Raw genomic sequence first — 19,411 nt, 5'->3', positions numbered from 1 at the left:
GTCGTTAATAATTAAATATATATAAAACAACTAAATCATTACTGAAGAAGATGATTTTGTTTGGTAATATTGAACAATTGAAGACCAGTGGTTACCATAAAAATATCTTCAGAACATTTTTTTAAAAATTGAAATCTTTAATGATGATATGTGTAGACAATGTATATCAACTTCACTATACTGGAGGTTAAAATAAGAGAAACAAATTGGCAGTAACCAAATAGTCACGGGGAAGTAAGTAAAGCATAGCAAATATAGTCAATAATATTATGATATCTATGTATGGTGCCAGTTGGGGTGCTGGAAATGTTGTGGGAAACAGTAGTAAAGTATATGATTGTCTAACCACTAAGCTGTACACTGGAAACCAATACATAATAAATAAGTAAAATCTTAAAACAAGAGGAACAACACTGTACTATGTTGCTATAAAGAAATACAGGTAAAAAGTACTACATTTAAATTTTTTTGGTGGAGTGACCCAAACTGTTTTTATAATGGGATTTGGGGTAACAAACATATTTTAGAAATCACATTTAGAAATCAGCATACAAAGTAATATAAAGGAAGATTAGTTATCCGAGTTCTCAATCTTTGCAGAAAAAGTAGTATAATGACTACATAGGGACCAAAAAAAAAGCAAAGAATATAACCAATGAGAGCAAGATTGCTTAGAAATAAATTACTTCTCCCTTTCAAGGAAGTAACATATACAATTCTTAAACCATAGCATGATGTAGAAATTTTAAAAGAAAAATTATTCCTAACCATTTTTCTTCCTACTTTTTCAGGTAGGAGTAGGAGAGGTGGAGCTGGAAAAAAAAAAGAAAAATCAGAAATTAAAATTTTTTTCCTGTTTTTTGGGCAGATATATTTTGGTATCATTTTCCCCAACTATTCTTATTTTACTTACTTTGTCTATGAAATGATAACATCATACATTAATATAGTATTTTCTACCTCACACATTTTTATGTATGTGAATTTATTAATGCAATAACATTTATTTTTATAGTTTCTGTTACTTTGAATTTGCAGGTTATATATGAAGAACATTTTGGGAAGCCAATAGATAATAATGATGAAGTAGAAGAAGGGGCTGAGAATTTTTCACGAACTCCTGAAATTCCTTTATTTTTAAGAACTCCTGAAGCTATGAAAACACCTGAATCTTTGGAGAAGTCACTGTTCCCTAAAACCCCTCCATTTGAAATGTAGGATTTTAATTAATTATTATAATTAAAGAGTATATGTATTGTTATATAAATAATTGTTAGGAATAATAAAATGCCTAGTACCTTTAAAAAGTTTTTATTAGGAAATATTTCATATATACAAAGGAGATAGATAGTAGTATAATGAGCCTATGTACCTACCCTATTTGAACAATTACTCAGTTATTAACATTGTGCCATTCTTGTTTCATATATCCTCTTCCCCTTTTTTCCTGCAACATAGTCGAAGATGGCATAGACCCTGAGTACTTACTCAGTGCAATAATCTATATATTTCAGATTTTCCAAAGGATAGAAAACCTACAGAAAAATTTTAAATGCCAAGCTGAAAAGCTACCATCCCATGCAGTAGATTGTGGACATCATTGAATGATATTCCAGCAGTCATTTTTCTTTCCATTGTAGTGTCTAAAGCAAGAATTACTTTTCTATTTAAGTAACTTAAGTAGGCATAAATATCTCTAAAATGATTATTTAACTTTGGAAACCACAGATTTATAGTTTGCAGCCAAGAAAATACTTCTGCATTTTGACCCTTTTGTTTAGTTCGCTCCCTTTTCTTTATGCTGACCCCTGAGATTTATCTAAATCATGTCAAACAGATTTCACTTCATCAGGAATCTCTCACTCATGTTCTACTGCTATATTTGAAATTGCTAGTAAGAGTTTTATATATATGAATGTAATGTTGTTGACTCAAACACAGCATGTTCAAAGTCGAACTCATCATTAATCTGAGAAGTGTAAAAGGTGGTGGCAGTCCTATGCTAAACCCTCTATATGGGTGATAAAATTGATCTTGGACTTCTGTGATATTTAACAAACAATAGCACTATGTCTATGAATTTATAAATATTGCTCATTTAAGATTCACAACAACTTTATGAGATATAAATACCTTACAGTTCTTATAAATGAGGAAACAGAATTACAGATGGTACATCTCATTAGTGTTAGAGTTGAGATCAAACCCAGGCAGTTTTACCTCCAGAATCCATGCTTTTAACCACTGTTATATACTGTCTTGTCTAATTATTTTTCCCAAATCATTTTATTTTTAATTGCCTATGCAACAATCTGTAATGACTGACTTCTCATCAAGATTAAAATTTTGTGACTGGCCTTCAAGACCCTTAGAATCAGGGCTAAGAGTCTGGACTTTGAATCTGGATTGCAGCATTCAAATTCCAGCCCTGGCACTTAAATTCTTTTGAGCAAATCATTTAACCTTTCTATGCATTAAAATCCTCTTCTGTAAAATTGAAGTGGCAATAATAGTACCTATTTCATAGGATTATTTTGATGAATAAAGTTAGTGATGAGTGGAAATACCTAGAATAGATCCTGATAGTATTCTCAGTAGGAATTAATTATTATAATTTCATAACTGATTATTCTACTTTAATATTATTCTCCACCTAAACCATCTTTTTCTTCATAGGTTTGTCACTTCATTCCCTTTCCCTACTATGAAAGGGAGGAGCTGTTTCCTCCCTTTACCTACTATGTCAGTTCTTACCTCTGTGCCAGCAATTTTCAACCTGTGTGTTGCAAGAATTTTTAAAACATGCAGTACCTGACTATTTAGTCAGGGACACTGACCTTTTTCCCCCTTAGGTTGTCAAATAAAAAAATGACCAATGGCCAACACAACAATAGCCATCTGGGGTCAATGAATCAAAATGTTACCTATTTTTTTGTCATTTTAGCAAAAAAACGTATTTTTGGTGTGCCGAATTTTAGTGATTAGTTTATGTGTGCCATCAGATGAAGAAGGTTGAAAATCACTGCTCTATGCCATTTCTTGTGGTACTTAACGGTCTGTAATATTTAGTGATATATTTTTAACATTTTGGTGATTTCTTATGTCTCTTTGACAGAAACAGAAATACGCCTGAAGACCAGATACAAAAGGAATCCCCTGGGACTTCTTTTCTTATGAGTTATACTTCTAGATCACCTGGATTGAATTTATTTGATTCTTCTATATTTAATTCAGAAATTTCATCAGATAAGGTAGTATGACCAGCTGAAGTTTTATTTCTCAAAAAATTGGACACTGGATCCTCAAGTAATTTTAAATGTTTAGTACCAAACTATCTTGTGGCAGAGGCAATTTTTTTTAAAGATTCTGAATTTTGGTATTACAGCCAAGTTCACCCATTATCTTCTTGTTTTCAACTTCAGGTGACCCATGTTGACATCTATGTATAAAAAAAGAATCTCAGGACAGGAATGATTTGAATTGCAGTTAAAGGCAGTTTAAAAATTAATTTGGCTTTACAGTTCATATGTTTTAATTTCTAAACAGTTTCCCATATTCTTAGTATAAAAACTCTAGGTTATTAGTTGATCTTTTCATCTACATGTGTGGTATGACACATCTACATGTGTGATAACATTTCAGCAATGTTATCATTGGTTAACTTTAAAAGACCTGAAGAATTTCTGTCTAATAGTGATTTCTCTTGTTCAGTGATAGAAAGCATGATAAAGTACTTATTTCTGTATTTGGCAATTGAAACTGAAAATTAAGAATATTTTATTAGGCCCTGCCTGGTGTGGCTTAGTGGATTGAGGGCGAGCCTGCAAACCAAAGGGTCACTGGTTTGATTCCCAGTCAGGGCACATGCCTAGGTTGTGGGCCAGGTCCCTAGTGGGAGGTATGCAGTGGGCAGCCATACATTGATGTTTCTTTCTCTTTCTCCCTCCCTTCCCCTCACTCTAAAAATACACAAAATCTTTTTTAAAAATAATATTTGATTAGTAAAGATAGCATAGCACAGTGATTAAGACTATACTCTGAAGCTAGACTACTTGGGTGTATACTGGATGTGGGATTTTAGGTATGTAATTCTTTGGTTTTTTATCTGTAAAATAGAAGTAATTTTTACCATAGGGTTTGTCAGTAACAAATGTGTTTATGTATATAAAACACTTAGAAAAGTTCTAACCAGTTAATGCCATATTAGCAATGTAATATAAGTATTATATTATTATTGCTCATTTAAGTTAGTCACAGTTAACCGATTTTATATAGATTAGAATATTTGATTCCTACATTTACCACATAATATTAAATTGTTGAAATTACAAATTTGATGATGATATGATATATAATATAATTATACATTTTGTAGTTTATGTCTTTAACTTTTATCTCAATTTTTATCTAAATGCTTATTTCAAAAACAGGTAGTTCCTAGAAGGCACATACTGGCCATGAAAAAATAGACTACACTTACTTAATTTTGACTTACAGTAATAATATAAGTGCAAAATAAATTTATGTGACCTTAGCAGGAAACATGTACATTTGGATGAAGAAAAAATTTATTGAAAAAATAATTGAATATATCAAAAGATACATGAAGTACCTGTATAGGAAGAAAATACTGTAAATATATATTTCTTCCCCAAATAATTTATAAATGTAATCCAGTTCTAATTGGAGTCTTGGCAAGCTGGTTTATCTTTAAGTTTTTTGTTTTGATTTTGTAGTGGTGGGGTTGGAGAATGAGATTGGCAAATAATTACTAAGTTTCCTGGTCAAGAATAATAAAAAAATGTTCAAAAAGTAAGATTGGTAGTAAATTAAAATGGAATTTCAAGAAAACATTTAACTAAAAAGAAAGCAGAGAAGGAACAGCATAACAAGATACATAGGGAACAAACAGAAAACAAATAGTAAAATGTTTGATGAAAATATGAAATTTTAACATAATTATATTCACTATAAATTGACTAAACACTCTGTTAAAAGGCAGAGGATGTAACAATGACCCAAATATGAGTACCGTATTTTTTGGACCATAGGATGCACCTAGGTTTTAGAGGAGGAAAATAGGGGAAAAAAATTTGAAGCAAAAATGTGGTAAAATATTTAATAACATAATATTTCACCAATGTAAATGTAAGCTACATTTGGACTATAAGACGCAATTTCCTCCCAAATTGTGGGGGAGTGCATCTTATAGTCTGGAAAATACAGTAATATATAAGATAATACTTTAAATGTGGAGACAAAGGTTGAAAGTAAATGGTTGGAAAACGATATAGCATGAAAACTGTAAGCAAAGGAAGGTTACAGTTGCTATACTATTACCATTTTAGGTAATCTTCAAGACAGAGAATATGGACAGAGACATAGAGGGGCATTTCATAAGGATAAAAGGGTCAATTCTTATGGAAGATATAGCAGTGACAAATGTGTGCATGCCTAATAGCAGATTCAAAATACAGAACAAAAATTAACAGAATTAAGGGAGAAAAAAACAAAGCACACTTAGTTGAAGATTTTTAACATTCCCTCTCAGCAATTGCTAAAATTAGACAACAGGCAATAAATATCTTTAATAAAAGGCTGAACAACACCATTGACCTAATTAACTTACATTTATAGAACACCATATCCAGCAACTGCAGCATATGTATATTCTTTTCCAGTGCTGATGGTGCATTCAGCAAGACAAATCGTAATCTGGGCCATAAAATAAGTCTTTAATAAATTTATTTTTTTTCCATTTTTTAAAATTTTACTGTTATTCAAGTACAGTTGTCTGTGTTTCCCCCTACCTCTCCCCACCACCCCAGCCATCCCCACCTCCCTCCCCTGATTCCAATCCCCCTTGGTTTATCCATGTGTCCTTTATAGTAGTTCCTGAAAATGCTTCACCCTTTTCCCCCCATTATCCCCTCACATCTCCCCTCTGGTTACTGTCAGATTGTTCTTAATTTCAATGTCTCTGGTTCTATTTTGCTTGCTTGCTTGTTTTGTTGATTAGGTCCCACTTAAAGGTGAGATCATATGGTATTTGTCTTTCACCGCCTGGCGTATTTCACTTCGCGTAATGCTCTCCAGTTCCATCCGTGCTGTTGCAAGGGGTAGGAGCTCCTTCTCTCTTTCTGTGTAGTACTCCATTGTGTAAATGTACCACAGTTTTTTGATCCATTCATTTACTGATGGACACTTAGGTTGCTTCCAGCACTTGGCTATTATACATTGTGCTGCTATGAACATTGGGGTGCATAGGTTCTTTTGGGTTGGTGTTTCCTGGTTCTTAGGATATAATCCTAGTAGTGGAATTGCTGGGTCAAAAGGCAGTTCCATTTTTGGTTTCTGAGGAAATTTCATACTGTTTTCCATAGTGGCTGCACTAGTCTGCATTCCCACCAACAGTGCACTAGGGTTGGTTCCCTTTTCTCCACATCCTCTCCAGTACTTGTTGTTTGTTGATTTGTTTATGATGTGGTATCTCATTGTGGTTTTAATTGGTATCTCTCTGATGGCTAGCAATGCTGAGCATCTTTTCATATGTCTCTGGACCCTTTGTATATCCTCCTTGGAGCAGTGTCTGTTCAAGTCCTTTGGCCCTTTTTTAATTGGATTGTTAGTCTTCCTGGAGTGGAGTCTTGTTGAGTTCTTTATATATTTTGGAGATCAGACTGTATTACAAGGCCACGGTAATCAAAACAGCCTGATACTGGCATAAAAACAGACACATAGACCAATGGAACAGAATAAGAGCCCAGAAATAAGCCCAAGTCTCTGTGGTCAATTAATATTTGACAAAGGGGGCAGAAGCATAAAATGGACTAAAAATAGCCTCTTCAACAAATGGTGTTGGGAGAGCTGGACAGCTACGTGCAAAAAAATGAAACTTGATCACCAACTTACACCGTACACAAAAATAAATTCAAGGTGGATGAGAGACTTAAATATAAGTCATGATACCATAAAAGTCCTTCAGGAGAACATAGGCAGGAAAATCTTAGATATTCCATGCAGCAATATTTTCACTGATATATCCCCTAAAACAAGGGACATGAAGGAAAGAATAAACAAATGGGATCTCATCAAAATAAAAAAGCTTCTGCACAGCTAAACAAAACAGCATTAAAATGAAAAGAGAACCAACCATATGGGAAAACATAGTCTTTAATAATTTAAAAGGACTGAAATCATAGAGAGTATATTCTCAGACCACAATAGAGTTAATATAGAGATAAATAGCAAGATATTAGAAAATCCTAAATATTTAGATTATGGATCAAAGAAGAAATCATGAGAGAAATTAGGACAAATTTGAAATGAATGATTATAAACAATTGTAAACATTTAGCATATCAAAAATTGTAGAATGTTTCCAAAACCAGAGCAAAATGATAACTTTAAATAATTAAATTAATAGAAAAGAACAGAGGTCTAAAATTAGTGACCTAAGGTTCCACCTTGAAAAACCAGAAAAAGGAGCAAAGTAAACCTAAAGTAAATGGAATGAAAAAATAAATGAGAAAAATAAATGAGCTAGAAAACAAAGAGAAAATTAACAAAGCCAAAGTTGTTTTTCTTCCTTTCTTTTATTTTTTAATTTTAATTTTAAGTGTATTTTTTTGATTATGTTATTACAGTTTTCCTCCTTTGCCCCCTTCCACTAGGTACCCCCCTTCTCTTCAGCAATCACCCCCCCCTCCTTAGTCTAAGACCATGGATCATGTAAGTAAGTTCTTTGGCTTCTCCGTTTCCTATTCTATTCTTAACTCCCCCCTGTCTGTTTTGTTCCTACCAATTATGCTTTTTAATCCCTGCACCATGTCCCCAGTTTTCCCCTACCCTTCCCAGCTGATAACCCTCCAAATGATCTGCATATTTGTGAGTCTGTTCCTATTCTGGTTGTTTGCTTAGTTGTTGTTGTTTTAGATTCAGTTTTTGATAGTTGTAAATTTGTTGCCTTTTTAATGTTCATAGTTTTGATCTTCTTTTTCTTCAATTAAGTCCCTTTAACATTTTCTGTAATAATAGCTTGGTGGTGATGAACTCCTTTAGCTTTACTTTGTCTGAAAAGCACTTTATTTGCCCTTTATTTCCAAATGATAGCTTTGCTGGATAAAGTAATCTAGATTGTAGGTCCTTGGTTTTCAACACTTTGAATATCTCTTGCCAGTCCCTTCTTGCCTACAAAATTTCTTTTGAGAAATCTGCCGACAGTCCGATGGGAGCTCCTTTGCTAGGTAACTCTCTGCTTTTCTCTTGCTGCTTTTAAGGTTCTCTTTATTTTTTAACCTTTGGCATTTTAATTATGATGCGTCTTGGTGTGGTCCTCTTTGGGTCCAACTTGTTTGGGAATCTCTGTGCTTCCTGGACTTGTATGTCTATTTCCTTTGCCAAATTAGGGAAGTTTTATTTCATTATTTTTTCAAATAAGTTTTCAATTTCTTGTTATTTCTGTTCTCCTTCTGAAATCCCTATGATTCAGATGTTGACATGTTTGGAGATGTCCCAGTGGTTCCTAAGTCTATCGTCAGGGTTTTTTTTTTTAATTCTTGTTTCTTCGTTTTGCTCTGGCTGAATATTTATCTCTTCCTTATGTTCCAAATCATTGGTGTGAGTTCTGGCTTCCTTCCCTTCTCTGTTGGTGTCCTGTGAATTATTATTTATTTCACTTAGTGTAACCCTCATTTCTTCCTTTATTTTTTTGCCTGAGCATCCTGATAACCAGTGTTTTGAACTCTGCATCTGATAGATTGGCTGTCTCCGTTTCACTTAGTTCTTTTTCTGCAGTTTCATTGTGTTCTTTCAGTTGGGCCATATTTCTCTCTCTCCTCAATTTAGCAGCCTCCCTGTGTTTGGTTCTGTGTATTAGGTAGAGTTGCTTTTACTCCCTCTCTTAGTAGCATGGCCTATGTAGAAAAGGCACCTGTAAATTGTGTGTGGTGGAACCTTAGGTAATTGCCAGGGTGGGGCAACCCGCTTCACTGCTTTGTGGCTGTGTGGGAAGGGCTCAGAAGGGGGACAGTGCCACCAGCTGGCTTCTGGTAGTTTGCTCAGAGCTCACCCCATTTCCAGTCACTTCACCCCCTTCCCATGTGCTACTGGAACCCTTTCAGTTGCTGCCCCATTGGTGAATCCTGGAGTGGGCGGGTTTGCGTACATTCTAAGACTGTGCTCACCCTTTAAGCAGTGAAAATCTGGCAGTTTCTTCTGCTGTCCCAACCCCTACTGGTTTTTACAGCCTGAGGTAATGGGAATTTATCTTCCCAGTGCCAGAACCCTAGGATATATAGACTGCCCTGTGGCTGGGATCACTCACTCCCAAGGTATTCGTCCTGTCCATTCTGCCACCACCTCTCCACTATCTCTGCAACTCGGCCCCTCCTACCTGTCTGGATGAATGTGTCTTCTTTGAATTCTTAGTTGTCAAACTTCCATACAGCTAGGTTTTCTGATGGTTCTGGGTGTTACTAGTTTTGAGATGTAGTTGCAATTCTTTCTATGGTTGCATGAGGAGGCATAGTGTCTACCTACGCCACCATCTTGACCGGGAGTCCCCTCATTCTTTCTTTTTTATATTCACCTGAGGACATGCTTATTGATTTTAGAGAGAAGGGAAAGGAGGGGGAGAGAGAAAGAGAGAGAGAGAGAGAGAGAGAAATCTCAATGTGAAAGAGAAGCATCAATCGGTATGTGTCCAGTCTTGGGGACCAAACCTGCAACCCAGACATGTGCCCTGATCAGGTATCAAACCTGCAGCCTTTCAGTTTACTGGCTGAATCTCCAACCAAGTGAGCCACACCAGCCAGGGCCCAAAGTTGGGTCTTTGAAAAATATTAACAAAATTTATAAACTCCTTACTAGACTGATACATAAGACAATTACCTACATTAGGAATGAAAATGAGAATACCCTAAAAATAAGGGAATAACATGAAATAGAATACTGGTAGAGGGGTAACTTCACTTTTTACATAATAAAATTCCTATAAACATGGAACAATAAAAATAGTGTGATAATGGTACAAGGACTGATAGATCAATAGTATGGGCTAGAAAATAATGAAACAAAAGAATTTACAATGTGATAAATATGGGATCACAAAATAGTAGGGATAAATTGAGTACTCATTTTATACTGTACAGCAGTGGAAGTTATAGATGTATTAAATAAAAAGTATTTACCCATAGAATTTTCAGAGGAAATAGAGGTATTTACCAGATCTTAAGAGGAGGAAGGATTCTCTAAGCACAAAAACAATGAAAGAAGAACAAAAAGAAAATTTTTAAAGTTTGAGTTTGGTTACATATAAGTTTTTATATGTTAAAAAATATAAAGGCAAAATGATAATTTAATATTAAATATTTGCAGTAGTATGACAAAGGATTAATATTTAATATGTAAAGAGCTTATATGTACCCATGAGAAAAATTGCTGCCTCAATAGAGATGTGGACAGAGTTCATATAATGAATAGATAATTCATGAAAATAAATTCAAATGATTTATAGAATCTCTGGGGAAAAATAGCTTTCCTTAATTGTCAAAGAAATGTAAATAAATCTGTGCAAACAGTATTCAGATGTGCTTTGTATTAGAAAAAGAAATAGAAAACTTAAATGTCCAAAATAAAAGAATGATTGAAACCGCATTGTATGTCAATATGGGGGAATATTAAAACACCATAAAAAGAATCAAGTTTTGGAAGAGTAATAACATAAAAATGCTCATAATGCATTATTAAGATAAAAAAACCAGAAAATTATTGTCACGAATCCAACAGGCTTTGGTAGCAAAACTTGATCTGAAGTGACATGAAGTTATCATACTTCTTATTACTTTTATAGGCAGGAAAACAATACCAAGAACCTGATTTGTAAAAAGCTTTCAGAATAAAGCAAAAGTTAATTAGAATTTTAGGTTATATTACTTCAAAGTAGGAACTTCTTTGTAAAATATATGTTACCTAGTAATAATTTATCTACTGCCAAAATCAAATCAGTAAGCCTTATTTTAGGATAAGTAAATGATAGGTTTTGAAGATAGATCTCTTTTTAAGTACAATAGTGTGCTATATAGAATGTTGCCATTTTATCTACTCTAATTACACTTATTAGAAGAACCAGGCTTTAGATTCAAATATAAACGCTGTGTATAATGTTCTACTGATTTCATGAGTAATGTCGAAATTATTTTTCAGTTTAATGAACACTGTTCTGCAGGAAATTTAAATACTCTCTCATCACAACAAGAAGTTGGTAAGTGGTAATTGCGTCTATATTCATGAGGGTTATTAGTCTGTACTTCATTTTTCTGGTAGTGTCCTTTTCTGGCTTTGGTATCAAGGTAATGCTGGCCTTATAAAATTAGTTTTGGAGTGTTCCCTCCTCTTTGATTTTTTAGAAGAGTTTGACAGGATTGGCATTAATTCATGTTTAAATGTTTGGTAAAACTCACCAATGAAGCCATCTGACCTTAGTTCTGATTGTGTTATTAATGTTTCTTTATAGATACCTGCTGACATTAAAAACTCATTATATTTGATAAGTGAAACAAATCAGAGAAAGACAAATACCATATAATTTTACCTATACATGAAATCTAAAAAACAAAATAAAGGAACAAACAAAACAAATTCGTAAATACAGAGAACAAAATGATGGTTGCCAGATGGGAGGAGGGTTGGGGGCCTAGGTGAAAAAGGTGAAGGGAGTAAGAAATATAAATCGGTAGTTACAATATAGTCGCAGGTATGTAAAGTACAACATAGGGAATAGTCAGTGATACTGTAATAACTACAGATGGTGTCAGGCAAGTGCAAGACTTACCAGGATGGTCATAAATGTCTAACTGCTATGCTGAACACGTGAAACTGATATAATATTGAATGTCAACTATAATTGAAAAAAATTTTAAACAAAATAAACAAAAACCCTCAGCATATCTAAAATCAAACCTGTTCTCTTTCTGATGTACCTACCATTCATTATTCTAGTTGCCAAGACTTAGAATATCAGTGAAATTTTAACTTCTATATCTGTGGCTATATTTAGCTGGTCATCAAGTTTTATTAATTCTCTCTGAAATATTTATTTCCATTCTTTTCTATTTTCATTGAAATCATATTTCAAACTCATTACCATTCACTTGGGCTATTGCAGTAACGTTGTAATTAGTCTTTTTATCCGTTCACCTTACTTACAGATGACACTCCTACTAATCTTCCTTACGTATAGTGTTGACCACCCCACTTCCTAGCTAAATACATTTAGCAGCTCCCCCATGGTGTATCAAATTATGCTCCTTCTTTTCTAACCTAGCTCCAAAATACCATTTAAGCCTTTCTCTTATAAGAGTAATCTGTGCTTTGTCCAGACTGAAGAACTCATTGCAAGCCAAATATGTCTGCACTTTCTTCTTCGTAATATGCTCAACCTCATCACTTTCTAACCATCTTTTCAAGATTAAGTTCTCTTCCATAAAAACTTTGGTTTTCCCCTTCAACCTTCTATTCCAAAAAGACCTCTCCTTCATTTTTCTGAACATTTCTTTTTAAAATACTTTTTTACATTCTGCCACCTGTCATTATTTATCAAGGTCGGTCTGGAAAAAGTCCAGCCATAGTTAATATGAGAATGGTTTGCATGACATCGATGTAACTGGCAGCCAAGGATAGTGGACTGAAATGTTCATGCCTAACAATGACGACTTCACTGTACCAGTCAGTGGGGATGATCGATGCCACAGAGTAAGCACATGTACTGTGTGGCCATCACATTCAAATTGAGCAAGTAGAGCAACAATTCGGCATCACATTTTGCATTAAGCTTGAACATTCCTCCCTGGAAACTATTCTGATGATTCAGAAGGCTTTTGGGGATGATCCAAGGAGTACAGCACAAATAAAAGTGTAGCACAAATGCTTCAAAGATGATCAAGAATCTGTTGAAAGTGATCCACATTTTGAAAGGCCTACAACAAGCAGAACATCTGAGAATGTTGAACATGTATGGGCTGCAATCAACAAAGATCAGTGACCAACAGTGTGAGAACTAGAAGCTGATCTGCAGATTCCAAAATCTGTGCCTGAGATTTTGATGCGGGATCTTGGCATGAAATGTGTTGTGGCAAAATTCATTCTGTGGCTTCTGCTGCCAGAGCAGAAGGAACATCATGCTGCAGTTGTTAATGGCTTGATTCAAACCGGCAACAATGATGCTAGGAGAACTGTGAGGTCCCAAGGTATATACTTTGAAGGGGACTGAGGCATCATTGTGCTAGGTACAATGTTGTATCTGCTTCAAGAAATGCCTCTGTTTGTCATAGTACATGGCTGGATACTTTCTGGACAGGCCTCGTATATAAAATCTCCTCTAACCACAGGTTATCTGAAGTCAATGGAAAAATAAAGTGTGAAAGGGAGAAGGGAAGTACTCAAGTATCTGTAGTCAATCCATCCATTCACCCACCCTACTGTTGGTTGGCTCAGATTTATTTAGGGTGAAATAACATGTTTAAGCTATATGAAATTTGTAAGTGGCATAAAGTAAATTGTTTTGCTTAATGTATTCATTGAATTGGTTTGGTATGGAAAAACAGGTGCTTTAAAAGACTTCTTTCAAGTATTTAGATGACTATATTTTAAATTAACAATTAAAATTATAATTAAGATGAAATATACTATAGTCATAAATAATAAAATGAATGAAAAATAATAGTTTTCCTTAACAATTCTGGGAGTCATGAACTAAATAATATTTTATGTAAAATTGATTTAAAAAATTCCTTTTAAAACTCTAGCACCCTTTTCACTGTTCTGTCAAGCTCCTAGAACAATGTCATGAACAGTAATTGTAACTACTCATAAATAATAGTTGAATAAGTTTGACTTAGGCAGTGTCTCTCAGATCCACGATTTCCTCATTCCCTTTGCTGTGACTTTAGGTGAAGCCAAGCTTTCATCATCTCTTTTCTGTTACTCTCTCTTCCAGACACTCTCCTGTTCTAGGCCTTCTGCACATTCTCTTCTGAATAACCCTTATATAAAGAAGTACAAACCCTGTCATATCTCTGCTTGAGAATATGTAATGGCTTTCTGTTATCTACCAAACAAAGTCCAGATTATATACTTGGACAATTCATCAGTTTTTCCAAACTCAACTTCATTAATTCCTTTTCAATAACTCTTTATTATTTCTCACCGCTCCTGACAAGCTGATTTCCGTCACCCTTATATTTCCAGTGTACCCTTATATATCCTGTGCCTTTGTGCTGTGCTTGCCACTTGAGGTCTTTACCCCTCCTTCTACCTTATATACTAGTTCTTCATATATTTGAGTTCAAGTTACTTTAAAGTAGGATTTAAGTTTGAATCTGTATAAGCTTCCGTAGTACAAAGGACAGTACTTTGCACAGAAAAGGAATAGAGTCAAATACCTTCATGGCAGATAAATGATTCAATGTTACCATATTTATTGTATGCAATATACTATAATATAGTAGGTTATACAAGTTATGTAACATAAGTAGCATGATATTATATATATTTTTTCTTCAGAAAACTTATTTGGGAAACCAGAAGGAGAAGATGCCTTTACATTTTCTTTTCCATCGGATTCTTCAACCCATACATTTGGAGCTGGAAAAGATGATTTTAGTTTTCCATTTTCATTTGAACAGGATCAAAACCCAACACCTTCTTCTTCTGTAAAAGGTTTTTCATCTTCCTCACAAAATACAACTCAATTTACTTTTTTTTGAACTAATTACTAATTTCTTGAATTATTTTACTGCTCTGTAATCTTCTAGGGCATATTTACATTATTAAAATATGAAGACTACTTTTTTGTTGATTAAGCAATAACAGGTTATTTAGTTATATAATTTGATTATATTATTTAAACATTGAAGGAAATTAAGCCTATATCATTTAATTTTGTTTTTATTGTGGTATTAGCTACTATCATCATTATTTTGGTCTTGATTTTGCAAGCCATATTCAGCAGAACTTTTCTCAATTTTAGTAGAATTGGGTGCTTTTTCCATTAATCTTTATTGTAAATATTAAGTCTCCTTCTCCATAGAACCTAAGTTTCATTATGCTAGTGCGTTAGGTGCTTTGATAAGAACAAGGACTCCTTCAGTCCATCAGAAGAACTTTTAGCAGTAACTGTGCAGAATTAATGTTGAGGTGTACTTAGCTCTTTAGCTACTTAAACATGCTTTTAAAATCACCGTGTTTCACTTATGCTTTACTATTACAATATAAAGACTAACACCTTAACGATAATCTCAAAGAATTTATGTTACTGATAGCGTATAATATGTGTTTTCTTCTAATACAACAAGGGGTAAAATTCTCATTTTTATCAGTTTTTCCAATATCTTTAGTGGAAGAAAATGAAATGTATAACACCAATTTCTGAAAATTGGATCATTGCCTTGATGGTGATACTGTTAATGGGGTTTTTTGTTGTTTTGTTTTTTTGCTAAAGCCTTTTTGAAGAACATTTAAAAATTTTTTTCTGTGTTCAACAAAGATATTTTTTTTATGCATTCACTTGTTTATCAGTTATGTAGCTTAAATGAAGATATTTAAAATTTTATAGAATTATATAAACATTGCTCAATATCTTTGTATTTTGTGTTTTTTAAATTAGTTGTATTGAGTTATTAAGTAATAAAGAATCTGACTCCATATTTTGGATTTTAAGAGCCTCGCTATGTTTTCTTCCCCTTCTGCCCTACATCTGGTCAAGCTGATAAGAAAGCCCATATGTTCCCTCCTTCAACACCAAGTTAAAACCATTTGTGGAAACTCTTGCCCTGGACCCACCCCTAACAGTATAAAAATCCAAAGCCAATCTCCTTTCTTTGCTCTCTCAAGCCATGTTCAGACCAGATTGGAAGGCCTGGCCTTCTCTCCCCAGAAGAGCATTATCATGCAATTAATAATACCTTGCTGGAGTGTGCCTGGTGTTATGCCTTAATGTCCCAAGCAAATTTTGAGTGAGAGTCTATCTTGTTTCTTCAGGGTGTTTACAACATATCAAATTGTATTAAATTAAGATTTCTCAAAGACTATTTTTAGAAATACATAACTAGTGATAGAATTTAAGAGAACTTTGGACTCTTTTTTTTTTTTAAATCTTCAACAATGGTTGAAAGATGAAAATTTCAGTTAAGCTGGAGTTTTTATATCAAGTATTTACTTTATTGACCCTACAATTGAATGAATTGGTAGTTTTGATAAAATAAAAACATTGACTATATATGAGAAAGAAGAAAAGGCCTGGCTGGTGTGGCTGAGTGGATTGAGTGCTGGCCTGAGAACCAAAGGGTCGCTAGTTCAATTCCTGGTCAGGCAGGGCACGTGCCTGGGTTGCAGGCCAGGTCCCCCAGTTGGGGGTGCACAAGAGGCAACCACACATTGATGTTTCTCTCCCTCTCCCTTACTATCTCCCTCCCTTCCCCTCTGTCTAAAAATAAATAAAATCTTTAAAAGGAAGAAAAATGTAATTGGTTTATTTTTTAGTTATTAAGAGGTTCAAAACTGGTTTTAGCCTTGAGAAACCTAGTTAGTTATTCTATGATTTATTCTTACTTTAAATAAATGCCTACCATACCAGTATAGATTTATCATGTATCAATAAAAGAGGTAAAACATACATTTTTAAAATACCTACAGTGTGCATGATATTTTGAAGGCATATAGAAGAGCTAAAGACAGTCTTTTATTGAATCTATTGGAGTGACATTGTTTTGTAAAACCATACAGGTTTCAAGCATACAACTCAATAAAGTATCACGTGCACACTGCATCCTGTGCTCATTGCCCCAAGCAAAGTCTCTTCTTGTAAAAGACATAGTCTTATACTCAAGGAACTTAAAATTTAGTTGAGAAGACAAAACTTATTAAACAACCCTGACCAGAGTGGCTCAGTTCATTGAACATTGTCCCACAAAGTGAAAGGTCGCCAGTTCCATTCCCTATCAGGGCATATTCCTGGGTTGCAGGCCCCGTTCCTGACTTGGGTGGGTGTGAGAGAAAAGTAACCAATCGATGTTTTTCTCACACATCAATGTTTCTCTTCTCTTTCTCCCTCCCTTGCCCTCTCTCTAAAAATAAAATCTTGAAAAAGAAAACCTTATGAAACAAAAATATTACAATAAAGTAGTTTATAATCAAATTTGAGAGTTTATAACTTGGCCTGTGGTAGAGAACAGATTGAGTGCTTAAAGAATCAGAAAAGGAAAGGTCATCATGGAATGGAAAGCCAGGAAGGATCATTGGGGAGACAGGATTTGAATTGGGACTTTAAAGGTATGCAAATTGTAAAATCCTTCAGTGTAAGGTTGATGCCTTTTTTAGCTTTGTGATTTTTTACTGCCTAACTTTAAGGGAGAGTGTTCGGTAGGATTTCATTAAGTGCTTGTTGAATGAATAGAATTGACTGGATTGGTAAATGAGATAGAAAGGGCCTTCTAGGTAAGGGGAATAATATGAGCAAAAGAAAAATGCAACCACAACTTTAGTATGTGTGGAGGAAATACAGAATAGGCCTAATTGGAGTAAAGAGTAGGAGTAGGAAATTGAGTTTAATAGACATGATAAGACTGATATATAGAGGATCTTCAAGTGTTTTTACTTGATTTTTGAAGCCAATAAGGAACTTACATCCTAAATGCCACAGCTGCAAAAGAAAAGGATTAGCTAAGAAAGATTAAGTTGGCAATACAGTCAGAGGAAAAATTAAAGTTGAACCAATCAGGTAACTGCGATAGTCTAGATATGTAAATAAGCACATGAAAAGATGCTCTACAGCATATGTCATCAGAAATGCAAGTTCAAGTGCAATGACACGAAGATGCCAATCCACACCTGTCAGAATGGCCAAAATCCATAACATAGACAACAACAAATGGTGACAAGGATGTGGAGCAACAGGAACTCCCAGTCATTGCTGTGGGGATGCCAAATGGTGTAGCTGCCTTGAAAGATAGTTTGGCCGTTTCTTACAGAACTAAGCATCCTCTCATTATATGATCCAGCAATAGCACTTTTTGGTGTGTACCCAAAGGAGGAGAAAACTTATGTCTACATAGAAATGTGAGCATGGATGTTTAAAGCAGCTTTATTTATAATTGCCAAAACTTGGAAGCAACCAAGATGCTCTTCAGTAGGTGAATGGATAAGTAAACTGTGGTACATGCAGATAATGGAATATTATTCAGTGTTAAAAAAAAGTGAACGATTAAGCTATGAATAGACGGGGAAACTAAAGTGCTTATTACTAAGTGAAAGAAGACAGTCTGAAAAGTCTACATACTGTATAACTTCAACTCTCCAACATTCTGGAGACGGCAAAACTATGGAGACAGTAAAGGATTCATGGTTAGGACAGTTTAGAGGGGAGGGAAGAAGGACTAGGCAGAGCACAGAGGACGTTAAGGTCGTGAAAATACTTTGTGATACTATAATGATGGATGTCATTATTAATTTGTCCAAACCCATAGAATGTACAACACAAAGAGTGAACCCTAATGTAAACTATGGACTTGGGGTGATAATGTGCCGGTGTAGATTCATTGATTGTGACAGATGTAGCACTCTGGTGGTGAATGTTGATAATGGGGAAGGTTGTGCATGTGTGGAGGTAGGGAGTATATGGGAAATCTCTGAACCTTCTGCTCAGTTTTGCTGATACTAAAACTTCTCTAAAAAATAAAATGTATTTTAAAAAATCAATGGAAGGACAATTTAGACACCCTCCCCCCTTCACACACAAAGCCTTAATTAAGCTTTTCTGGTTGCAGGGTTGTGAATCCTTTTTGGGTAATAGAAAATATAAATATTAAATTTTTATTTACTGTGACTGAGTAGGTATTAGAATTCGAGTGGCCTAAACTGGCAGCTCACTAGTTTTAATAACTGACTAGAGAGAGAGTGTGTTAGTAATTTTAAAGTGGTATTATTACTATTATAAAAGTAACATTTTTCTGATCTTTTCAAAGAATGAATGAATAAACAGTATGTAAACCTGGGTGGCATGTTGATACTTTCCCTTTGAATTTCAACTGCTGCCATATAATTTGCCTTAAAGGCTGAATGGCTCGTTTAGAAACATTCCCATTGCCTTGCTTTTATATTTTGCTTTTGATTTCTCCAAAGTTGACACAAGTCACATGCAATCAAATCTATATCCTTGCTGGATAGGCCTGTCCTAATAATTTCTGACTCACACCCAGGTTTGCAGCTCAGCAGTTCTGTTTCTAGATATATCACTTTGTATTCTGATGTTAACATCTTGCTAGGAATGTGTCTCTTAAAACATGATTTCTTTAATTACTTTTTTTTGTTTCGATATGAGTATGATACTCTTTTTAGAACTTTGTTACCTTTTTAG

At 34.4% G+C, this 19,411-nt stretch overlaps 1 protein-coding gene across 1 annotated transcript in view; it reads left to right on the top strand.

Annotated features, from left to right (window-relative positions):
* C7H14orf39 (chromosome 7 C14orf39 homolog) overlaps positions 1 to 14,765 on the top strand; it is a 52,199-nt gene extending 37,434 nt beyond the window's left edge. The window contains exons 15-18 of the mRNA XM_053928974.1: positions 1,039 to 1,214; positions 3,116 to 3,251; positions 11,206 to 11,263; positions 14,563 to 14,765. Of these exons, the coding sequence (XP_053784949.1) occupies positions 1,039 to 1,214; positions 3,116 to 3,251; positions 11,206 to 11,263; positions 14,563 to 14,765 (573 nt within the window). The remainder of the gene's footprint in view (positions 1 to 1,038; positions 1,215 to 3,115; positions 3,252 to 11,205; positions 11,264 to 14,562) is intronic.
* Positions 14,766 to 19,411: the final 4,646 nt, after the last annotated feature.

This window comes from Desmodus rotundus, chromosome 7 (assembly GCF_022682495.2).
Source record: "Desmodus rotundus isolate HL8 chromosome 7, HLdesRot8A.1, whole genome shotgun sequence".
In the NCBI taxonomy this organism is placed as follows: domain Eukaryota; kingdom Metazoa; phylum Chordata; class Mammalia; order Chiroptera; family Phyllostomidae; genus Desmodus; species Desmodus rotundus.
The sequence above is the reverse complement of the archived record's forward strand: the minus strand, read 5'-3'. Positions and strand labels throughout refer to the sequence as shown.